Below are 19,661 nucleotides of genomic sequence, written 5' to 3'. Positions count from 1 at the left end.
ATTATTAAATTCAAAATGTAAAAGTAAATTGTTTGAGTTGTTTTTTTATTCTGAGGTCTTTGTGGGAGGATAATCCCATGTAAGAATTCTCTATTATCCCCTATAGAATATAGAACAGTGTCATTAGCATAACAACAAAAAGGGGGATTACATTTTTAGGACCCTGGTGGAGCGTATACATGGGTCAAAGTAAAACTTTACGGAATAGCAGATGTAGTCTGAGGTTGAAGTTGAGTTTAGGAGACGATGAAGGACCGATGAGATTAAAATGTAAAACTATGAAAGAAAAAGTGAGTTACTCAAACATAATGGTTCAAACCAACGATGAAATGATTGAAGACAGTAGTCACAAATTGTGCTGTATATAGGAATGTCAAGTGAGTAGTAACCAAGCTTAAATTCAAATTGGAAAGGGGGGAGAATACAATAATATTACAATAATTTACTATCCTGCAAGTAATACATCCTAAAATCAGATCATATTAGGTCAGATAAGATAAGATAAGCTTAGATGAGATAAGATAAGCTAAGAGATAAAATAAGATAAGATAAGATAAGATTGGGGGGAAATTAGGGGGTTGCAGAAACACCACTAAAAATAAGCATGTTGGTACATTAAAATGAAAACTAAAATGAGGGGTATGCTACTGCTATTCAAAGAACTACACAGAACAAAATTGTATGATTAATGAATATAGTTATTAAATTACTCATCCCTCTCTTCTTACATGTGCAATACGTTTTTTTCTACTCATCTTCTCAGTTCTGTATATTGTTTTATACCTATGCTATAAATCTGTGCACATTTTTCACCACGTCACTGGTTTTGTAAATATTTGTAAATTTGAATTATTTAGTTGTGCATATACGTCGTAAGCATAGTCTGTATAAAATAGTATCCGTGACTTCTCCCATCTGTTTCTGAAGAGCTGTTTTGAGGCCAGTTGTTGGCGGCAGCCATATTGCTGCTGTCGAGCGATTGTGTTGTAAAGAGGCGGGCTTTGAGCCTCCTAGCCAACAGCTACAGTGTCGATCAAGTCAGCTGTGCCACTCATTGAAAGACTCATAATCTAAATATCTTCCCCCTACAGTGTGTGCCGATTGAGAAATGAGCTATCCAGACTACATTCGTCTTTTGTACCAGTCTATAAACATGTTTATTTCTGCTGTAAAGATCGTCTTTTTCGAATTGGTTTGTATGTGGTTTCCGGTACTTCTGGAGCCAGCCTCCAGTGGATCCTCAATGAACTGCAGTTTTCAGCACGTCATAAGATATGCTTATTTTTACTTCTTTAATTTGAATTGCTTATCACTTTTTAATGATAGCTATGTATGCTCTTGTTTACTTTATACTGTTTTGCACTATCTACTTTGCTGCTGCAACACTTTAAATGTCCCTGTTGTGGGACAAATAAAGGAATATCTTATCTTATCTTAGTATAATTGCATTAATTACCCACTCAATGGGCAAATTATTTTAACAGCAGTGTAGCAGTACAACATTTTACAAGCTCTTGAATCCACTGGGATTCAGCAATGAGCTCAGCCCGTTGACTGTGGCCCAACATGACTCTTGTCAATATTTGCATATCTGCAGTGTAGTACCACCGTCTGCCTGTGGGGTGTGACAGCAAGTTCATCAACAGTTCTCCAGCACTTTTTCTCATGGAAAAGAAGAAGTTTCAGATTTTGGGGGGGTGAGGGGCTGGCCTTTTTTTGTTCCACTGGAGAATCCTGCTTGAACGGAGAGCAGGAGCACAACAGACCGAGCAGGAATCACAGCGCCGCGGACAATTGGCGAAATAAGGGCGCCGAGAAGGATCATACAGAGAGCCGTCAGAAAGCGAACGGCGTCTCCCTCCAGGTCTTACAAAGCTCCAGGGTCAACGGGCAGACCAGGAGCAGCGGACAGCTACTTAAGCCTTAACTCCTCCGCGGGTCTGGGGGGTTCTGGCAGGGGCAGGGGGCGGGGGTACACCGAGAGAGGAGAAGACTAAACGCCGAGAGGAGGGGGCTGGAGGTCTGAGACGCTTCCAGCCTGAAGGGGCCGGCGGTTTGGCCACAGCACCCCGGACTTGCTAGCTTGTACCCGCGCGGCTAAGTGAATGGGATGGAGCCGGGACCGTCTGGCGCTGGTAGGTTCATTTTTGTATTATAGTGGTTCTAACGCAGTCCGGATAACAGAGTCATGGCTGCAGAGAAAGACTGCAGCGGAAAAACCAAGCACCATAGCTGGCCTTAGCGTCAGGAGCAGCAGGAGGAGGCTTGGTGACAACACTGTCTGTTGCATGAAATGGAGGGGGGCTCTCCTGCAGGCTTCAGAAGCAAACTTCTGCAGAAAAACGAATTATTTATACACATTAAGAGCCCACAGACAAACGCTGGCAATATCCACAGCCTTGCGCGGGGGGCAGGGAGGTCGTGGGAATCTCGGTGAGGAGGGATGAGGTGAAGCCCGCCTTCAAGCAGCAGCAGCTGGCTGCAACCCTCAGCACAGCAGCCTCCCCTCTCACTCACAGTCACAGGTTATGGATGACTTAAAAAGGGTTTAACACCTTCACCTTAAATGCACTGATAGGGGGTAGGCCTAAAAACATCATAGAGACAAATAAATAATGTATCCATGAGAAACCAAAAATAGTTCACTGCTATTTTTTGTGCACATGTTCTATTAAAGATGGAAGAATCAAAAGTTGGAAAGACTGAGAAGTATGTCCTATGCATTGTATTTATATGCACTCTGCATGCTACACTTTCAGATTTACAGCCACTACTTATCAGTGCCAGTGATGATCTCTGTTTGGCACTCATGTTGGATGACACTGAGCCAATTAATACACAAACCAGCAAGTGTTTGACTTCATGCCCAAGTCTGAAGTCCACCTTTTGTGCAAACTTTTGAACCCTGGAACTTATAATCCAGTCTTAAATCTCTCCTGTAGGGATTATAAAGTAATAGTTGTCTTGGAGGTGGTGTTCTTTTCTCTGAATCCTCTTTGGAAACCTTCAGGTTCTCTTCTTTTGCACAAGTATTCCTGAGGATGAACTGACTTTTTCAGTCTCAGCACCGAGCCTTGAATTCAGTTGTATAGGCTTGTTTTTATTATTTTAGGATGGCTGCCGACCCCTCCAGGGGGCCCTTATCTCAGAGTCTGCTTTTGTGTTTGAAGTGTGATTATTCAATGTGCTGTTTTTCATGAGTGAGCTGATTGCCATGTTTAGCTCATGGTCAACAGCCAATTATACCGAGAGCCAACTAGTTTGGCCAAAACAATTGGTGCATAATTGGCTGTTCCTTCTCATTAACGTACTTGGTCTGTTGTGATCTCCTGATGAGGGGAAAGGGTCTCTATTAGTCTGCCACTACTGCGAGTAATTTTGAGAATGTAAGGGCTCATTTCCTTGTATGTTTCCTAACTCCGAGTGTCCTTGCTTTGAAGCCGAAGCCAAAGCAATTAATAACCTAAAAGTGGGCAAAAAAAATGTACATGTCCCCCTGGATGTAACTTAAAAGTATCCGTTCCCATGTGACTCAGGCTTATTGCTTGTTATGTCATTAAAAAAGGCAGTGAGTGTCTTCATGTTGCGATGCAGCACCAAAGCTGTGCTTTAAGTCTCACCGCCCGGGAAAGACTGCTATTGTCTTGGGATATGTGAGAACGCTGGCTCTTCTTCTCACCATCTGCCTTTACTGGCACAAGGGCAACGTGTGTGTGTCATTATGTGAGTGTGCGGCGATCATTCGAGCGCACTCTGGACGCTTATTTCACACGCGTACATGCTTTTCTAGCAGCATAGTCTACGTGTGGCCGACACATGTCTGGTGTCTGTGTTTGTCAGATGTAGTGGAGGAGTGTGATTCTAAACACGCACACAATAAGAGGAGCATTTCTGTGATTGTGTTTCCACGTTCTTCCCACTGTGAGGCTTGGTGAACATATGACAGAGTGGTATGTTTGACCCAAGGATTTCCTCAGCAGCTATTTAAAGCAGGGATTCCCCAGTTTGGGACACACAGGCGCTTTGGCCCCGATGTGGGAACGTGCTCAGTGCAGGACCAAAAAGGCCAAGGTCTCTTCAACCTCACCACAGCAGCACCCCTGCCTCCTCCCATCTCCTCCAGCAGCCCCTGCACACACTCACACACACACACACACACACACACACACACACACACACACACACACAGTGGTCCCCTGATATCCATGACAATGCTGTGTTGCCGTGGTGTTTCCATGGTGAGGCTGGGAATGTAGAGGGGGCCCCCTGTGTTTGTGTGTATGAGTGAGCCGTAGCAAGGGCGCTCCCTCCGACGTACACCCCGTGTTTTTTGTGTGTGTGTGTGTGTGTGTGTGTGTGTGTGTGTGTGTGTGTGTGTGAGAGTGAGTGAGTGTGAGATGGAGGAGCAGGGCAGCTGGGGTCTTTGTTGTGGTGGAGGAGGGCTGGTCTCTGGGGACCAAGAGGTTATGGCACTGGGCCCCTCTTAGGCAGGAGTCACAGCTAGCCTCACACTGAGCACCCAGTCTAGGACCCTCCTCCTTATTCCACCGCCTGACCCAGCGCAGACTTGTTTTTGAAGACGTGATGCTAATTTGGACACGGAGAGCCATTTATCAGGGAGATTGAAGCGGTTTTCTGAGGGCTGCTGACTTTGTAACAGACATATGAAGTAGACATGTTTCAGAATAAGACACAAACTTTCAAATCTAAACTCCAGAAAGAAGCTAGAAATCTTTATACTTCTGATTGGAACAAGCACATTGATTACTAATTTAAACTATTAATAGATCTTTACTTGGTCAGGGGTAACTCACAATTAGGGATGCACCAAAATGAAAATTCTTGGCCGAAACCGAAAATGAGGAAACCAAGGCCGAAACACCGAAACACTGAAAGAAATGATTATGCCAATTTTTAGTCAAGTTTCTGCTAATAAATGGCCTAGAAAATCCCTGTGCAACACAAACAGAAAATGCATGGCCTACTCCCTAATAATAATTGGCATAATATTTTTTTTTTGGTGTTTTGGTTTTCAATTTCGGCCAAGAATTTTCATTTCGGTGCATCCCTAATCACGATATCTGCTTAACTGAAGAATACAAAATGACCTTAAAAGGCAAAGTGCAGGATTGATATCACTAGTGCGTCCTAAAGGAGCATAAAGTAGTGATGTGGTGAGTCAGTTTGGAAGAGACGGGATATGTTGCTGTATCTATGTTTTGTCCAAGCCGCATGAAGCCGATGCAGAAGTGCTAAAACCTGAAGTTCTGACAGTGACCGCTTGAGGGTGGAAGTACCAGAACCCACGTACACCTCCATTTAAAAAAACCATTATCTACAGCAACAACAAACAAGGTTACAGATTTCAAGATTACAAGTTTTGCGTCATTAGAGGCACAGCTGACTTGATTGACAGGTGGGAACACTGTAGCTGTTAGCGATGAGGTTAAAAGCCCGCCTTATCTCCGCCTCTTTGCCTCTTGTTAGGTCGACTGAAAGTTAGGTTGAGTCAGCGTTTCCAATATGGCAACCGCCGAGATTAGGCTTCAAAACTCTGCTACAGAAACAAACGGGCAACCTTACAGAGACCACGTCCGTGTATGTCTTATACTGAATCTTTAAGATTGTTGCTTGCTTTTATGAATGTACATTTTTGATTAAATAGACATCTCTCTAATGTTGATGTGTTTTTTTTCTTCCTCCAACATCACCCCCTCTCTTCTACCACTTCCATCATCATCACATGACCTAATCTGTGGCGTTGTCCTCTTCCTCTTTATGCCTCATCGATATCCTCCTCCATCACCCTTTATCTCACCTCTTACACAACATACCCTTTCCCCTTTCCCTGGCCCCACATATTCATTCTGTTGCTCAACTTTTCCATCTTTATTGTTGCTTCGTTTCCTTACCTTCCCTTTTTCTCGTCCTCCTCTTCCTGTTGGCGTCCACCTATCGCGTCCCTCTGGCCTCTGCCTACGCTTCCTTCCTTTCCATTTAACACCACGTCTCACGCTCCTGCTCACAACCACTTCCTTTCCAACCACTCTTCCATTCTTTGTCTCTTTTGTGCTTACCTTGCTCATCCACTTCCTCTACTTTCTGTTCTTCCACTTCCTTCCACTTCCTTTGTACCCCTCTGTCATTTACCTTCTTCCATTGCTTCTCCATCCTGTGTCCATCCAGTGCCCATGGGGGCCTTCCCCCCACCCCTGCAGCAGGTGTTCCATGCCCCACGCCGGCCGGGCATGGGCACCGTGGGCAAGCCCATCAAGCTGCTGGCAAACTACTTCGAGGTGGAGATCCCAAAGATGGACGTCTATCACTATGAGGTGGACATCAAGCCCGACAAGTGCCCACGGAGAGTCAACAGGTAACAGGACAGAAGCGCATTAAACAGAAGACGTGAAAAATGAGTGCTTCTGTTCTGTCGTGTTATTTTTAACTTGGAGACGTCAAAGAGAAGTCGAGTGTGTGTTGTGTGACAGAGAAACAGCAGAAATTGGATAATGAAAGCCCAGCAGTCACCCATCATCACTGTGGTGGCAGCAGAAACAGCTTCTGTCAACATGTGGATACTGCTTAGATTTAAACACAATTTTTATAACAACTATTTACTTCATTTTTTAGAAGTTGACTGACATGTTTTGTGTCAGTAAAATAATAAAGGATCTGCTGCAGTGAAAGAGAGCTACCCGAATCTCAAATATGACCCAGTTAGATTGGTTTCCTTAGCCATAACATGCTTTATTTTTGCACTATGAAGCTCTGTTATGTAGTAAAATAAATATTTGATTGGGATGCAGTATAAGGAGCTACTGAGTGATGAAATCCGCCTTCTGCTTTCAGCTGATTAAATTCAGTTTTCTATTGAATGCTCTGCTTCATATTAAAGGTAACTTCCCAGGGAAATTCACACCTGGAGTGAATCTGTCAGAATTTAAAAAAGCAGCAAGGGAATAGTTGGTGCATGTGTGCAGAATTAGATCACATGAACCAGTAGAACAGCTCCCTGTTTCTCTGGGCAGATGGTGGAGTCAGAAGTGAATCTAACTTAACTTCACCCTGTCACCTTGGCAGGTGTTGGAGCTGTGGAGAGTGAATCAGCATGGTTGTGTCATGATGTAGATGAAGTCACTGGATTGAGGGATGATGCCAAGGAGAATATTGGATTGGAGTGACAGTGTTTTTTTCTTCATACAGAGGCAGAAACAGGCCATGAGTGTTTGAATTTAAAGGTTTATTGCAAAAAACAATCATCTTTATTTTATTTCTGCAGCACAAAAGGATTCACTTATAAAAAGCAGAGGGTAGCATTGATCCGTATGATATTTCTTGGTACTTAAGTCAGTGTTTAAATATAACTTTTAGTCCCCAGGTTGATTTTTATGGCAGCATCTGAACATTTTTTTCAGCTGTGACACATTATCATCTAAACCAAAGCACCCAGCAGCACGCCAACACAAATGGGGTTGCAAAGCCGTGGAAAATTTCCAGTAAATTTCCATAGGAAGTTAAGATGGGGAATTTTGGAAATATTCCAAATTGGAAACTTTCCATGGAAATTATGGGAATTAACTGGGAATTGAGGGTAATTTAATGGAAAGGCATCATATCCAAGCATAAATATTTGTTTTGTTATAAGCAGACATCCATCCAAAATAATACAATTAAAACAGATTTATTTGTAAGTAGAACTTTTTTTGAAAAATCAATTCTTTCATTGAAGAACAAAAACATGAATGTTGAGTTAAATATTACTCACCCCCCCCCGACCCAACCCATTCAAAAATTTACCAAAAATGCAATCCCAACAAAGTCCCATTCAAAATGTTAAATGAAAAGAGCCCCTTTCCCTCCAAAAAAAGTCCCATTCAACATGCAAATAAAAAAGTATCTTCCCTCAAGCTTCTCTAGCCTCTGCAGGATTCTAGAAATCATGTGTGCATGTGATGGAGGAATGCACAGTGCATGTAGGGGGCGTGGTCTCAATAGCCCTGTAGTAAGCAGTGTGCTATGTGCATGTGATTTAGGAATAGCAGAGATATTCAACTGTGCATGAAATCTGGTTGTTTTAGTCAGGATTATGCTAAAATATATTTTCCCCAACTATATTTAAGTTCCCTTTTAAGAGCCAACCTTCAATTTTGTAAATTCATGTTAATTCCCATGGAAAGTTTCCAACTTTGGAAATTCCTGGAGTTTTGCAACCCTAAACACAAATATCAAAACATCAAGGGTAAATATGCCGTCCGTCTGCTTTGCTGACTTTTGTCATGGCTCCTCAGAGAACTACTTCTCAGTCTTCTCTGCCCTCGAGGTGACACAGCCACACACCACACAATACATATGTTTGGTCATGGTTGGACCAGGAGAAATGATCCTGCTGTAAAATTTCATTTGTGCCTCTGCTCAGCTGTCTCTGCTTCAATTCCACACTGGATTTGCGAGTGAGTTGAGGTGGCGGACAACAAGAAATAAATGTATATCGTGTTTTATGGACGGGAGTCGTCTATCGGGTGCAAGGGACAAGCGACAAACAGGGATATGAAATAACTTTGATGTGTTTTCTCGTCCAAACCACAAAACTTTTCCTGTTTTTCTATTTCAGGGTAACAAACAGTCAGATGTTAGTCTAGTATCACATGAAGCCGTTATTATTATTTGACAGATTAAATAAAACTTTAATGAACTCAGTGTGTTATTAGAATTTGTGTGTTTTCTTTCAAGATCTCCATTTTCTCTAAATGACTCCACGTAATTCATTTCTGCCCCGACTCAGTGCCAGTGTCCTCATTTGGCATTCTGTTTCAGATTAAATAAACAATTTATTGTTTTAATCCTTTAAGATCTCAGCTGGAGGACAAGGTTGTTCTCTGAAGCTTCTTTCACACATGTTCTTCTGGCATTTTGCCTGATTTATTAGGACACTCAGAGCTGGAAGTTTTTAGTAAATTGCTGTTCACACAAGCACCTCGCAGCAGGAGATTTTCTCTGTAAGACCTGATCTCACAACTTAATATGTTCAGTTCGATTAAAGGAAGGGGGGATGGCTGGGTAGTGCATGCAGAAGGAGGAGTCTTCGATAGGGCTGCATTGATCCTACTTTTTAGGTCCTGATACCGATATCTATACCTGGGGGGCTTTTACCCTGGGCGATACTAGCTGATCCGATCCTGGTTTTCATATAACAATCTCTATTCCTTAATGTGAGGATAAAACCATGTTATGGGAACTTCAGGCTTTTCTGACTTGATGGTGAACTGTACCTGGGTTCCAAGTGCTAAACCAGAGGCTGGAGTCCCTTCATTTCAAGGATCCGGAACAATTAAATCCAATAACCTGTCCGTTTTTTCACACTTTGAATCCATTAAACAAAGGTTTCTTGCTTCTTTGCAGTATGCTACAGCTAATGTTAACTTCTTCCTTTGGGCTCCCATTATATTTTTCAGTGCGACTGCCATCTGTCGAAACATTACCACTGCACATGTTGCAAGTTTCCTGTGGAGTTGTTAGCAAAAGAAGCATGCACCTAAACTGCAGAGCCTCTGTAGTTATCCTCCATCATGCTCCACCGGGCAAAAATGCACCGACCGGCTGGCACTGATGACGAGGCAATGGCTGTTGTAAACACAGAAAAGCATAGAACTGAGATGAATAGATCTGCCATATGGATCGGCACTATATATCGGCCCTTTGTCACCGATATCCGATCTAACGTTTTGAGACCGATCCAGCCAATATCTGATATCAGGATCGGATCGGTGCATCCCTAGTCTTCGATAGTGGGGAGTGTTTATCTCACTAGAGTGTTTCCCCAACAGTAGAAAATACACAGATAACTGAACAAGCAGTAAAGAGCAGATAAACCCAGATCAACAGGACCATCATCGCTCTCCCCGATTTGTGAATCCTTACTTTAACTGCTTTGTTCACACTTCTGCTCACGTCTTGGGGACGTTTCACAAGGGGGTGGCAAGAAAAAAGTCCGGACAATGTCAGGAAGAAAAATTACACATGCAGCCAACCAGGTTAGGAAATATACAGGAGTTATGAGCATGTGTGAAAGAAGCTTCAGAGTGTCCTTGAGTTTGTGTTGTGCTAAAGGCTATGAATTGGAATAAATGAATCCAACAAGTTTGCTCAGAAAAATCCTAAAATTGAGGTTGACCGTCTAAAAACCTCATGTGCTGGTGATCTCCTCTAACACTCACGGAGGCTCTCTGAGGTTCAGCCTCTTTTTGGATTCTTTGTCACAAAGGGTCCAAGAAGGCATCCAAAGGTCAAGCCCTTTAACCTCTCCCTTTCAGAGCGGCTCCTCATCCCCCACACCTCTGTGAAGGCCAAGTCACTGAGATTGAACGGTGGCCCCCCGTTCACACCCTCACTCTTTTTGTCCTTGCCTCTCCCCCCGTGACCATGAAATATTGCACCCAGCAGCTGTATCCTGCTTGATCAATATTCCATCATCCTGAGAGCTGCTCCCCCACCCGATCACAATAGAGCATCCTGATCAGTGGACAGCTTTAATTGGCTCTTTTTTTCTGTGCCTGGTGCCTGCCGGGGTCAATTCAGCCTCCTCTTTGTTTGTGTGTCGCTTCTTACAGGGAAGTGGTCGAATACATGGTGCAACACTTCAAGCCCCAGCTCTTTGGCGACAGGAAGCCGGTGTACGACGGAAAGAAGAACATCTACACGGTGCTAGCGCTTCCTATCGGGAGTGAGAAGGTAGATGTTTGTGTTTCACAGCTCACACCGTGACATCATCAACAACTGATTGTTGCTCAGGGATCAATGAAGTCCGTCTGAAGCCTTGTTTGAATGGAAACTATGCCAGTCCCCCAGAGAGACAAACACTGATTAGAAAGCATTAATTTGTGTTTTTTAACGTCTTCTTGAAATCACATATTTCTTTCCCTGAACCACCAATACACCTCATTATTAAAAATGCCATAATGATGAAGTCTGCTAGGAATACTTCTACTTCCTGAAAATTGCAAACTTACCAAAGTTTGAGAAGTAGATAAATAACACAGGATATTCTTAAATCTGTCCATTAAATTCAATAACATAGCAAGTTAGCTTAGCTTAGCATAAATATTTGAAATGAGTAAAAAGTAAGCCCATGTGACTCTGTTCAAATGACTCCTCATTGATTGTCTGGTGGTCTTGTATTGATGGGAAGACTTTATGGTGTCACATGGAGCTGCAATGATCAGTTGATTCACCTCTTAAGTTGTATTCTATAAATCTTTTATTACAATTGTCTTTTTATTAACATTATCTAAGAAAAAAACAACCAAATTATCTGATTTTAGCATCCGAAAATGTTGACTTTTAAATAGAAGTATAAGATTTTTTTTTTTTGTGTTCACAGTCAAGTCAAGTCAAGTCAAATTTTATTTATAAAGCACATTTCAAAACAACCGCCATTGACCAAAGTGCTGTGCAAGCTTAAAAAACACAATCAATAAAAACAAATGGTTAAAAATTTAAAATTAAAAAAGAAATGAAAAATGACAGAATAAATAAAAGCAAGATAAAATGTACACAGCAGAAAGGAGACCAGAAAATGTTATTTCTTTGGGTCTATATCCTACTCTGTGACATTTAACTTAATTCCTATGGGACATCGAGAAAACAGGGTGTGTGGGGATCACATCCTGGGCATTGGGAGTACTTCTAAAGCAGTTTATGATCATAAGATTGATTATTAATGAGCCTTTAAGTCCTGATCCTCTATCTAAAACCGTAACTTGTCATTTCCTTAGCTTTTTGTTTTTTGAATGGATCAATCAGTGTATAACCTGTGACAGACAGGATACATATCTTCACATTTACAAAGTTGAGAAAGGAATTAATTTCCTCATTTGACTCTTAGACAGAAAGCAAGCAAATTTGGTGGAGACAGTTTGTACCTCGTGATGAGAATCATATGTAGGAGCAGTATAGCAATGAGTTTTTGTAATGCTGCAGCCTGGCTTCTTGTTAGTAATGTAAAACACCATCTATAATGTAAAAAGCCTACCTGAATGAAGACATGTCCATTACAACATGCAACCTCATTATTAATGTCCTTACTAAAGTTCATCTTCATTCATCTGAAGCTGTTTTCTTTACCTCTCCTTTACATTTCTCTCTTCTCTGTTCTCCGCCCCTTCAGGTGGATTTTGAGGTAACTATTCCAGGTGAGGGTAAGGACCGAATCTTCAAGGTGTCAATCCGTTGGCTGGCCAAAGTGTCATGGCGCCTGCTGCAGGAGACTCTGGTCAGCGGGCGGCTGCAGGTTCCCCTCGACTCGGTTCAAGCCCTGGATGTGGCCATGCGCCACCTGGCCTCTATGAGGTACGGCATGGAGACACTGTCGTCCTCCTTTTCTCTCTTACATAAGTGCAGACATAAACACAAGTCACATGTCTATACTCCTAACACTTCTATGTGCATATAACTTGGATTCATAAGGTGATGTTTTTGTGAAGTTATTATGATAACTGAGCAGCCAAGCAAGGTGAACAGGGACGTTGCATTCACTTGCATCAACCATCATAGCTCCAGGGGTCAGAGTCACCAAACAAAAGATAGCTGTTAGCTGAGACCTGTGTGAAAGTGTCCATTGAACAATGCTGAGCAGAGGGTATAATGATAACTGCCTGGAGGACTTGACCTGGAAATGCAGAAGAAGAGAGAGTCCTCACGCCACAGAGGAAATCAGTGCAGTGTTTCCAATGTTTCACCTCCTTCAGTTTAAACCCTGGTGGAGAAGTACCAGGACTGTGTTGGTTTGGGTTTGGTTTCACAGGTATTTAATATAACCAAGTAAGAGTGAGCTAACACAAATAAGTCCAACATGATACATCAGTTTTACTGGACATGGAGTCATGCTGAGGTCATGCATTAAATCCAGTCGAGTCATTGTGCACATTCATCATTCTCACCTCCTCCTCCTTTAGGTACACTCCTGTTGGCCGTTCATTTTTCTCCCCACCTGAGGGATACTACCACCCGCTGGGTGGGGGGAGGGAGGTCTGGTTTGGCTTCCACCAGTCTGTCCGCCCCGCCATGTGGAAGATGATGCTAAACATTGACGGTGAGTCACTGAGATCAAGCTCACCCCAGCGTCTGTAGTCAGTCAGTGATCTCATTGTTCTTCTCGATATTGTATGACTCGACAGACATGGCGGGACAAAACTGATGAAAGATTCTGTGACCACAGGGATTTTGAAAATCTTATTACAAAGCGATGTATAATGATGATGTCATAACTACAGACAGCTGCTCTCCTTTGTTGGCTGCTTGAAACATAAATTGTCCTCATAAATGCTGACATAAAGACTCCAGAAGTTGAAGACATCCTTCCCCCCTTTCTGTAAGTCTCTCTTCTTTGCCCTGTGTGAACCCATTGCTGCTCTCTGTCTCCCTCTAGTGTCCGCCACGGCCTTCTACAAAGCCCAGCCTGTAATTGAGTTCATGTGTGAGGTTCTGGATATTCGCAATATTGACGAGCAGCCTAAGACTCTCACCGACTCGCAAAGGGTCCGCTTCACCAAGGAGATTAAAGGTCAGCTACTTCTGCCATATTCCAATCAACAACTTCTCCCTTTTTTTACTTTGTGATCGTGATGTTTTGTTATTTTATGAGGAGGTATTTCATTTCTTTCTATTTCTTTATTTATTTAACCAGGTAAGAGACTCATTGAGATTTAAAACCCCTTTTTCAAGAGTTACCTGGCCAAGACGGCAGCTCAAAATAGGTTACAACACACAACAAGCACACAAAACAACACAAATAGAATACGGTCACAGTTTCACATGGTTACATGATTACACAGTGCAATCACAGGATCTAATGGAGCTTGTTTCTCTGTCTTTTATGAGTGACTTGAATTCCCCCAGAGTTACAAGATGTGTCAGTTTCAAGTCCTTCTGCACATCATTCCAAGTAAACGGGGCTGAAAATTTAAAAGCCTTTTTGCCCAGTTCAGTTCTGACACTCGGGACCTGCAACTGTATGATGTCCTGAGAGCGCAGGCCATATCGGCTGCGGTTTCTACACAAATAAGTAGGGAGAAGTCAAAGAATAGATTTATAGATAAAGATCAGCCAGTGAGAGAGTCTACGACCGGACAAAGACGGACAGTGTGCGGCAGCGTATAAGGAACAGTGATGTACATGATAGCTGCAACCAGTAATAAAACGCAAAGCACAGTGATACACAGGATCTAATTTCTTTAAAAACTGAGCAGGAGCATTCATAAAAAGCAGGTCTCCATAATCCAACAAGGGTAAAAAAGTTGTGGTGATTAGATGTTTTCTGACTTTCAGTGAAAAGCAAGATTTATTTCTAAAAAAGAAGCCCAATTTCAGCTTCAACTTTGTAACAAGTTTATCAATGTTGTCTTTGTTTGGTATCATCAGGCCTGAAGGTGGAGGTGACCCACTGTGGCCAAATGAAGAGGAAATATCGTGTATGCAATGTCACCAGACGACCTGCTAGCCACCAGACGTGAGTAACAGCACTGAATGACAACATGTGACTTTCATTTGGCTGACTCTTCTGTCATCATTAAATTCTTTCAGATCTGGCACATGAACAAAGTTGACTATAGAGATACTTTTGTTGCTTGTTGTGACTAAAGTATTCCTGGAACTTTAGAACCACAAGAAAACATTACAGGAAATAATCTGCAAAGTAAGAAATCCTCTTTTGAAGAAGCATGAAGATGAGCAGTTTAACAGTGCCAGATAAAAAACACAAGGGTGACATTTGAAATGCAAATTTCACATATGAGGAAACAAAAAGCTTCTGCTGAATAATGTTAAATAAATGAAGGAATTAAAATGATACGGACAGGTGTTCACTAGTTTTTACTGTTTCCACACTCGATGAGTGTAATATAGACTTTTATTTCAGCTTTAGTGTATTTCTTACTCTCTTTGTTTTTCCTTTATCTTTCTTTTTCAAAGTTGTTTTTTGGGCATTTTTGCATTTATTTGATAGGGCAGCTGTAGAAAGACAGGGAATGTGGGGAGTAGAGAGTGGGCGAAGACATGCAGCAAATGGTAGAGGCTGGGAGTCGAACCTGTGACTGCTAAGACAAGGACTGTAGCGTCTGTTTAAGGGGTGCACGCTTAGACTGCTAAGCCAACAGTGCTCCCTGTCTGTTTTTTCAACCCATCTTGCTTGCATATCATCTTGAGCCCACATGACTATCTCTTTTTATCCCACTCTATTTTCAATCAATCAATCAGACTGTATTTATAAAGCGCTTTTTCCTACAATGACATAGTAACACAGTGCTGTACATAAAAACAACTTAAAATAGAATAAATTAAGAAAAAGATCCCACCCACCAGCCCCGACCCCACAATCCAAAATCACAATAAATGCAAAAACAGTAATAAAAACAATAAAAATAAAATAAATAAATAATAAAAAAGAAGTTGCTGAACGAACTGAGGAAATGCTCTCATGATATCTTAATGAGGAAACACTGGAGGTAAAATGAGATGTTAAAACTCAACACAGGAAATTAAAATCACCAAAATAAAATACATTACTAAGATAATAAAAGACTAAAATATTAAACCATTAAAAGAAAATAAGATGTTATACTTTAAAAAATAAATGAATAAATAAATAGATAAATAAATAAATAAATAAATAAATAAAGTAGAATAAAAGTGACTAAAATTTGAATTAGATAATAAATAAATAAAACTGTTAAGAATAAAACTCAGTTAAAAGTTTGACTAAAAAGGTCGGTCTTGAGTTTGCTTTTAAAAATGTTTATGCTCTGTGCAGCCCTCAGATCTTCAGATAGGGTGTTCCACAGGCGTGGGCTGTGATAATAAAAAGCTGCCTCACCGTGAGTCTTTGTTCCTACTTTTGGTACAAAACTACTATTTTGCGCCTGGAACCTTGCCAGAGGAACTTTATAAATACTTATTTCCTGCAGGTGAAGTTCCACATTTCTCGGCAGCCTCTGAACATTTCCTTTGAGAAAAAGTCCTCACATAACAACGCTAACAAAGGTTCCTCATATTTAATGAAAGGAGTCATCAGCTTTTAATCCAAAATGATTCATTTTTAAGTGCTGAAGTTGTTTTTATTAAGGTGTTTGATGGATTCAGATTAACTGGTTGTTTATGTAGCCTGACAGAATTTAATTTCAGCCTGTGTAAGATTGTGTCAATACATTTCTTCATGGTCTGATAAGTCTTGAGAACTTTAAAGAGCGATCATCTTAATCTGATCTTGGATGGATTAGCAAACAAAGAGCTGTACAGTGACATTTGTAACTAAAGTACCAAACACTAATCACTGTCCTGGGTTACATCCACTCAAAATCTTTGAACTCATCGTATCACAGGCCATGTTTTCATTTTGAGCATGATCATAAATCAGCTCTTGTATCTTGTCATTTCCCAGGTTTCCCCTCCAGCTCGAAAGTGGGCAGACAGTAGAATGTACAGTGGCCCAGTACTTCAAGCAGAAGTACAACCTGCAGCTAAAATACCCCCACCTACCCTGTCTACAGGTGGGACAGGAGCAGAAGCATACCTACCTGCCTCTGGAGGTGAGGAGTTTAACTGTCTCACAGTCTAATCTATTTCAGATCGTAAGAGACGCTCATGAGAAGCATCCAGGATTGGTGCATTTGGTTACTCAGTGTGTTCTGTGTCTCTACTCATTCCAGGTGTGTAACATTGTAGCAGGCCAGCGATGCATCAAGAAGCTGACAGATAATCAGACCTCCACTATGATCAAAGCCACAGCTCGCTCCGCACCCGACAGACAAGAGGAGATCAGCAGGCTGGTGAGTCGTAGAGACGGCCACAGAGCCGATGTAACCACATTGTGTGCGGGAGTATGGCTCTGTGATTACGAAACATCTAATCTCTCCACAGATGAAGAACGCTAACTTCAACCTGGACCCGTACATCCAGGAGTTTGGGATCAAGGTGAAGGATGACATGGCTGAGGTAACGGGCAGAGTGCTTCCAGCTCCGATCCTGCAGTACGGAGGACGGGTAATGCATTTATGATGATGTTTAAAAGTTCTTAGTATCAGACATGCACACGCACACGCACACGCACACGCACACGCACACACACACACACACACACACACACACACACACACACACACAGCAGTGCACGTTTTACTGAGAACCTGACCTGATTTGGTTTAAATTATAACTCCTCTGGTCGTCTCCTCCACAGAACCGTGCCATAGCTACCCCAAACCAAGGAGTGTGGGACATGAGAGGGAAGCAATTTTATAACGGCATCGAGATCAAAGTGTGGGCAATCGCCTGCTTTGCCCCCCAGAAACAGTGCAGGGAGGAGGTGCTGAAGTAAGTAGAAATGAATAGCTTCAATATGAATTCATTTCATTTCATGGAATTAAGTAATTTTCCCCCAATCATTCTTACACTGTTCATGGTTGCAAATCATCAAATCCAATTTGAATTTAAGATAAGATAGATTTTTATGGAGCCTGAAGGAACAGCCAGAATGCTCCAGAATGATGGCACAAAAAGCACAACATGTATTTGAAATATACAGACATTAGGTGTGATCAAATATGAAGATAAGAATTTGATGCAACCAGACCGTGGCTGAAATAGGAGTAGGATCATGTAAGTAACAAAAGTAATCAAAGTAAATAAAGTCAGAGCGTGACAGAGGCAGTAGTGTTAGCATTAATGCTGCAAAGTATTAGCATTTAGCATAGCATTTTCTAGGGATGTAACGATACACTTAACCCCCGATTCAATTTGAATCTTGAATTTTAATTCACGATACGATTCACTCACGATTCTCTACCAATTTTCAAGAAAACTGGATTGAACTCAAAATTTAAATAATATTATTTTATTCTAGATACTTTTTCTCTTATATTTCTTTGTAAACAAAGTAATCCATTTTCATTTTTAAGGTGTGTTGTAACTCAAATAAAACCACTGCACACTTTTTTTCCGCAACTTGCAAAAAAATTAAAATCACCATACAAAAATACCTTGTTGTTAATATTAAAACAAATAGGGTAAATCTCTTTAAATTTGGGATGTAAATTTCAAGTATTTTCCTTGGTTGATCTTTGGAAATGTTAACGATCAATTATGGTTTAATAATTAAAAAAACGTGAACGTTCTCCATGTCAAAAACACTGCCAAATGGGTTTTTTCCTCCTAAATCAAATTTTCCTTCATGACACATTGTATAACCTATAGACCTGTCACTCAGCTGCAGCCGCCAGCTGAGCGTCTCTGCTGTGTGCAGTCAGCTGATTCTGAAACATGCTTTAAACTTAAAACACCTCCACTCAGCGAGTGACGAGAGAGCAGCGCAAGAGACCTAATGATGTTGAACAAGGAGAATATAATGCAGACAGAGCCTTCTACTGATTAAAAATAATATCCCCATACAAATTTGGTTGAATCGATTTTAATCCACCCTTATTTGTATCAATTTTTTACCGTCTTGCAATATATCCTTACATCCCTAGCATTTTCCTAAAGTCAGGGTAGAGATCAAATGCAAACAGCAGTGTAAAATGTTAAACATGTTGCTTTTAGTCTCAGTGAATTTTGTCTGAGCTTCTCTTATTTCTTTACAGAAACTTTACTGACCAGCTGCGTAAGATCTCAAAGGATGCTGGGATGCCAATTCAGGGCCAGCCATGTTTCTGTAAATATGCCCAGGGAGCGGACAGCGTGGAGCCCATGTTCAGACACCTGAAGAACACCTACTCTGGGCTGCAGCTCATCATCGTCATTCTTCCTGGAAAAACTCCTGTCTATGGTAGGAAATGCTGATTCTTGTTTAAAAAGACTAACCCATAACAAACTAGTGTATATGACAGAGATCACAGAAAGCATCCAGGGACAAACTTCTGTTGTTGAAAAGCATCACAGTGATCTTCATCTTTTCATTTTCACACTGTCCTCTGCAGCGGAGGTGAAGCGTGTGGGAGACACACTCTTAGGCATGGCCACGCAGTGTGTGCAGGTAAAGAACGTGGTGAAGACATCACCTCAGACCCTCTCCAACCTCTGCCTCAAGATCAACGTGAAGCTGGGAGGCATTAACAACATCCTGGTTCCTCATCAACGGTTAGAAACATGTTCTATATCCTCCCATATTAAGCTCTCTTTTTAAGGTATATTTGGTTCCCTTTAGCAACAATTGATGTGCTATGCTTTCAGTGACTGTATATTCATCCGTCTCAGTATTTCAGTGTCTGATAATGATACAACTCCCTCACAAGACTCCTGCACTGCCTTTATGTTTGGTCCTAATTTGCATGTCCTCCTCGCTTCGCCCTCTCTCAGGTCAGCCGTGTTTCAGCAGCCAGTTATCTTCCTGGGAGCAGACGTCACGCACCCCCCTGCTGGAGATGGCAAGAAGCCCTCCATTACTGCTGTAAGTCTCACACATAACACCTTCATTTAATGACTCCTGGAGCACAAGCTCAAGAAATGGAAATTTATGTGCAACTACTGCCAGCCAGGGTGTGCAGGTGAAGCTCGTGCGTGGGCGCGGGACTCTGGAGTGCTTTTGGCTCTGGTCAGCTTTTGGAGGACATTACTCGTTATTACTCCCATCACTTTGTCATTTAGAGACTGACTAATAAAAAGAAGGTCCAGGACAATTG

The 19,661-nt window shown here is 41.7% G+C and overlaps 1 protein-coding gene across 1 annotated transcript in view; it reads left to right on the top strand.

Moving 5' to 3' along the window:
* The first annotated feature begins 1,658 nt into the window (after nt 1-1,658).
* The window catches only part of ago1 (argonaute RISC component 1), a 27,923-nt gene continuing 9,920 nt past the window's right edge, over nt 1,659-19,661 (top strand). The window contains exons 1-14 of the mRNA XM_034698258.1: nt 1,659-2,135; nt 6,187-6,373; nt 10,608-10,728; nt 12,164-12,345; nt 12,951-13,087; nt 13,424-13,558; nt 14,416-14,503; nt 16,430-16,577; nt 16,698-16,817; nt 16,909-17,031; nt 17,225-17,358; nt 18,624-18,808; nt 18,960-19,119; nt 19,339-19,429. Coding sequence (XP_034554149.1) covers nt 2,111-2,135; nt 6,187-6,373; nt 10,608-10,728; nt 12,164-12,345; nt 12,951-13,087; nt 13,424-13,558; nt 14,416-14,503; nt 16,430-16,577; nt 16,698-16,817; nt 16,909-17,031; nt 17,225-17,358; nt 18,624-18,808; nt 18,960-19,119; nt 19,339-19,429 — 1,836 coding nt within the window. The 5' untranslated portion in view covers nt 1,659-2,110. The remainder of the gene's footprint in view (nt 2,136-6,186; nt 6,374-10,607; nt 10,729-12,163; nt 12,346-12,950; nt 13,088-13,423; nt 13,559-14,415; nt 14,504-16,429; nt 16,578-16,697; nt 16,818-16,908; nt 17,032-17,224; nt 17,359-18,623; nt 18,809-18,959; nt 19,120-19,338; nt 19,430-19,661) is intronic.

Source organism: Notolabrus celidotus, chromosome 12 (assembly GCF_009762535.1).
Source record: "Notolabrus celidotus isolate fNotCel1 chromosome 12, fNotCel1.pri, whole genome shotgun sequence".
NCBI classification, from domain to species: Eukaryota; Metazoa; Chordata; class Actinopteri; order Labriformes; family Labridae; genus Notolabrus; species Notolabrus celidotus.
This window is presented reverse-complemented; position numbering and strand designations above follow the sequence as displayed.